The sequence below is a fragment of the Spermophilus citellus genome, assembly GCF_964194105.1.
Source record: "Spermophilus citellus genome assembly, chromosome: 3".
NCBI classification, from domain to species: domain Eukaryota; kingdom Metazoa; phylum Chordata; class Mammalia; order Rodentia; family Sciuridae; genus Spermophilus; species Spermophilus citellus.
Window position 1 is genome coordinate 74,523,451 of NC_138184.1, and position 4,325 is coordinate 74,527,775.

A 4,325-nucleotide genomic window follows, 5' to 3' on the forward strand; every position below is an offset into this window, starting at 1 on the left:
CCTTTGAATAAATTTTAAGTGACTAAGTGAAAGGACTAAGAAACGAGGCGAGGAAGGAACAAGCAGATTTCTGGCGCCACATGAAGAACTGCAGAGAGCGGGTGGGCAGGGCATCTGTAGTCACCACAAAGGAGCGCAGCTGCTGGAGGAGCGCGATTGATTGCTGGAGAAGCGGTTTGACCCGCCTCGGCTGCCCCCGCGACGGGGCGGAGCCTCAACCGTAGGTGACGTAGCCCGGAAAGACGGAGCCTCAGCCTCGCGAGGGTGGAGCCTGCAGTCGGTGGTGGCGTCACGAGAGGCGGAGCCTCGGTCGCACCAGGGGTGGAGCTGAGGCAGTCACGTAGCTCAGGTCCCTGGGCTTTGGCCTTAGCGCGTGTGGTCCTGTGCTTCTGCTCCAGTCTCACCGTCTCTCCGCCATCATGCCGATGTTCGTCGTGAACACCAACGTGCCCCGTGCCTCCGTGCCCGACGGGCTCCTCTCAGAGCTCACTCAGCAGCTGGCGCAGGCCACCGGCAAGCCGGCTCAGGTTTGCCGGGAGGGGACAAGATAAAGGTGTACTCGCTGGACTGAGTGGACCAGGGATGGGGAGCGGGTAGGGGAGAATGATGGTCTGGAGTCCGAAGTGGACACCTGGGGTCCGGCGTGATCGTTTTGGCGGACTGACCGCGCCCTTCCTCCCTCAGTACATCGCAGTGCACGTGGTTCCGGACCAGCTCATGGCCTTTGGCGGCTCCAGCGAACCCTGCGCGCTCTGCAGCCTGCACAGCATAGGCAAGATTGGTGGCGCGCAGAACCGCTCCTACAGCAAGTTGCTGTGCGGCCTGCTGGCCGAGCGTCTGCGCATCAGCCCCGACAGGTGCGTGGGGGCGCGTTGTCCCTCCGGCCCCTCACCCCCTTCGGCCCCCCACCCCCTTCGGCCCCCCAACCCCCCATCTGCCCCCCAACCCCCATCTGCCCCCACCCCCACCCCTGCCTGCTCTTGGAGGTGTTGCAACGCGCTGAGCCTGGTTCCCACTCCCTGCAGGATCTACATCAACTACTACGACATGAATGCGGCCAACGTGGGCTGGAACGGCTCCACGTTCGCCTGAGGGTGGTGGTGTCCAGGATTCCCTTGCAGCGACCCTCCCGGTGTTCTGGGCCCTACTCCCGCTGTGTTCTGTGCCTGTTCTCCCCCTGCCAGCTCCACCACTGGGAGAAATAAATGGTTTGGAGAACACAGAGCTGACTCGGCTTCCCTGACTTGCGAAGGACGTGCAGGCATTGAAAGGGAGCTCAGGCCAGGATGGGTGGAGTGGGATGGCAGTCACGCTGTTCGGGTATCCCTTTGTCCAGCCTTTCCCTCCAAATTCTTCGTCCCTTTTCAGTTCTTTTTGGAGTGTTGGGATGGGGAGGGGTTGGCATTCTGCCTGGGGCCACAGACTAGAAATCAAACACTAATCAGTTTTCAGCTTTGCCCTCCCTGGGGCAGGTTCACTATTTTGGTTCACACCAGAAAACTTCTCCAAGAGTGACCCTATGAGGTTCTGTGAGTTGGGGTTGACCTAGATGAGGAAGGAGAAAGGTTGGGATAAAAATCTGATTGCCTGGGAGGTCAGTGGGGCCTGGGACTTCCTTAGCCCCGTCTTCCTCTACCTTATAGATATACAATAACTTGTTGAGAGAAAGTTTCCCCTACCTAGAGTAATTTGCTGCCTGGCCTGTAATCCAGTTTCTGGAAAATTGCTTATTCTGGAACTTTGAGACAGTGGTTCACTTGTATTGGTGGGGGGGTGCATAGAATGCAGAATTCTAATTATATTACCCTGGCCATGCCCAACTCTGCCTGTCCCCCTCAGATGCCTAAGCACATCCCACCCACCCCCTCAACACACACACACACACACCAGTTCCCAGAGTAAACACTAGGCATGGGAAGCCCATTGGTACCATTCATGTTTTATGGTTGTGATGGCTCTGGAAAGCCTTCGAGTGGTCTGTTCACCCTGCTAGGACAGCAGGGCATGGTTAAGAACAAAAGCACTGTCAAGGTCCAGTATGACTAGGGGCTCCTAGCCCTAGAGGAATCCTCTGGGGAGGGGGTGGTAGTAGGACTGCAGGCAGTGTGAATGCCCTTCCAAGGTGGCTGGACTGTCCTGCTGCTGCTCCCTAGCTGGTTGTCTTGGGGTAGAAATTTCTCTTCTGCAAGCCGGATAGGTCCAGCCACTAACACTGGGAATTCATCACATGGCTGGAGCTGGAGCTGGTTAGTTAGGGCCAGGCTTATGTCTTCCTTAAAGAGAAGGGCTGTCCACTTTACCTGCACTGTCTGCCCTTTGGGAGAAGTCAAGTCTATGACAGCAACTTACACAGAAGAGCTCACAAACCCCATTCTTGGGGCTCGCTCAGAAAAATTTGTGTTGGCTTAAGTGTGAATCCTGCTGGCCTTAGGTTGTTGAGACCTCCTTAGCTTTTATCAAAACAAGGACATTCTAGATGGAATGTGATTTTTTAGAACTTTACAAAATCTAAATGAATTTGCTTTTGAAAACAGGGGCTCTATTGAGAAGGGGTGCTGCCTTGGCCCTGGAGCCCCTTACTTTAGTTCTGACTGGGAGTGAGGAGCAAGCCTGCCTTTGAACAAACAGGGACTGCCCTGTGCGCGTACAGAGAGGCTGTACAAGAGGCCTGGGGTATTGAGTGGACACAGGCTCCTTCCTTCCTGGGCATAGTTGCCAGGGGCCCAACCCATGCTGTGCCCACTGTCCTTGCAGTGACCTGTGTATCATTAGTGGACACCTACTAATAGGTGGGGCAGGAAGCTTCAACCCAGGCTTGAAGCAGAGAACAAGTCATGGGCAACTTAAGAACCACCCCAACCCCAGAGGCAACCCAGTCTGTGGGTACTATTCCTATGGATGCACACACTTTTCTCCCTCCTCCTCTTCCATCACAGCCTTCTTGGCAGAGCCTGCCTGTGCCTTCTGCCCTTGCCAGTTGATTAACCTGCTGTGTTTCTCTTAGTCTCATGAGTCTTGACCCTGGGGCATGCACTCCCAGTCCCCAGAAATCTCAACACACACCAAGTCCTGGACTGGAAGAGCAGTGGGTTGAGAAGGATGATGTTTAGGGACAAGAAGGAGAATCAAAGCTCAGGGGAATCTGGAAGTGTGTGTGATCCATCTTGGGGTGAGGCTACTGCTACTTTTGGGGAGAGATTCCTCTTCCATAAAGGTTCCCAAAGCAGGAAGGAAGCTCCCCTGCCTGTGGCACCCCTAACTGTGAGGGCCTTGCTCCAGCACCCTTTCACCCTCAGTGAAAGGGATGTGAAGCCCATTTCTGCCTCCATACTGGGGTAGGTGGAGAGTTGGCATGACTCCTGCTATAGTCTAAAGTCCCACTCAGCAGGCAGGCTGGGGCCTCCCTCTTGGATCTGAGCACCTGCTGTGTAGCAGGCTTCCTTCTCTCCTTGGCCTTCTTCACAGCTCAGCTCAGCCTTTCAAGCCTGGGAGCTTTGCTCAAGCCCCTTAGTTCCCAACTCAGAACCTTTTTTCTCTGCTTCAGGTCCTGTCCCACATGGTCTGCACTGGCTCCCCTACCTGCCCTTTGATACTCAGAGCCTACACCACAGAGAGCAGGGACTCAGTACTCCACTAGCTCTAGTCCAACTCCCTCATTTCACAGATGAGGACACTGACCCCGGGTCCTCTGCATGTGCTGCTGCTAGGCTAGCTGCCTCTTTTTGCTTCAGGGCCTCACGTGAATTAAGGGTAGGGGTGGGTTTCCTCAGTTAAAGTTGGAAGTCTCTGAGGGTACAGGAGGCAGGCAGGGCTAGCTGGACACTTACCTACTAAGTGGGAGTGGTAGGGCTAGGGCTCTTTTCACTCCATAAATGGGTGAATTTTGAGGTTCTAAAGCTGGCTGGGGGATACACATGGTGGTAGTTCCTTGGAATGCAAGGAAAAGGGGCCAGGGACCTGCATTTTCATTCCTACCCACCATATTCCTAATTTCTCTCACTAATAACTGGTCCTGTGTGTTGGGGAAGGCAGCTACTACATCCCACCCTCAAGCCATACTTAGGCCTCCCCTGAGTTCCCCACCCCCTGCCAGCCACACTTTCTCCAAAGCATGAACTCCACAGCCCACTAGATGACTGGATCCCTTCCTCAAACCCCAATAACTGCCCAAGGCCTGTGAGTCAGTCTTAAAAAACATTGATTTCCAATGACACTTCAAACCTTGAGTTTGCATACATGTGGGTGGGGCCATCTTTCCCCCCATCGTTTCTCCAGTGCTGCCATGTCATCTGATGAAGACCCCTTACCTACAGGATGACCCCAGA

The 4,325-nt window shown here is 54.7% G+C and overlaps 1 protein-coding gene across 1 annotated transcript; it reads left to right on the forward strand.

Moving 5' to 3' along the window:
- Nucleotides 1-276: 276 nt before the first annotated feature.
- MIF (macrophage migration inhibitory factor) lies at nt 277-1,222 on the forward strand. Its single transcript, XM_081286836.1, has 3 exons — nt 277-527; nt 685-857; nt 1,026-1,222. Exons 1-3 carry the CDS (start codon nt 420-422, stop codon nt 1,090-1,092), a joined length of 348 nt encoding a protein of 115 aa, XP_081142962.1. The 5' UTR covers nt 277-419; the 3' UTR covers nt 1,093-1,222.
- Nucleotides 1,223-4,325: the final 3,103 nt, after the last annotated feature.

Coding starts and splice junctions, on each gene's coding strand:
- MIF (XM_081286836.1), top strand. CDS start 420: ATGCCGATGTTCGTCGTGAACACCAACGTGCCCCGTGCCTCCGTGCCC. Junction 528..684: donor CCACCGGCAAGCCGGCTCAG/GTTTGCCGGGAG, acceptor TTCCTCCCTCAG/TACATCGCAGTGCACGTGGT. Junction 858..1,025: donor CTGCGCATCAGCCCCGACAG/GTGCGTGGGGGC, acceptor CACTCCCTGCAG/GATCTACATCAACTACTACG.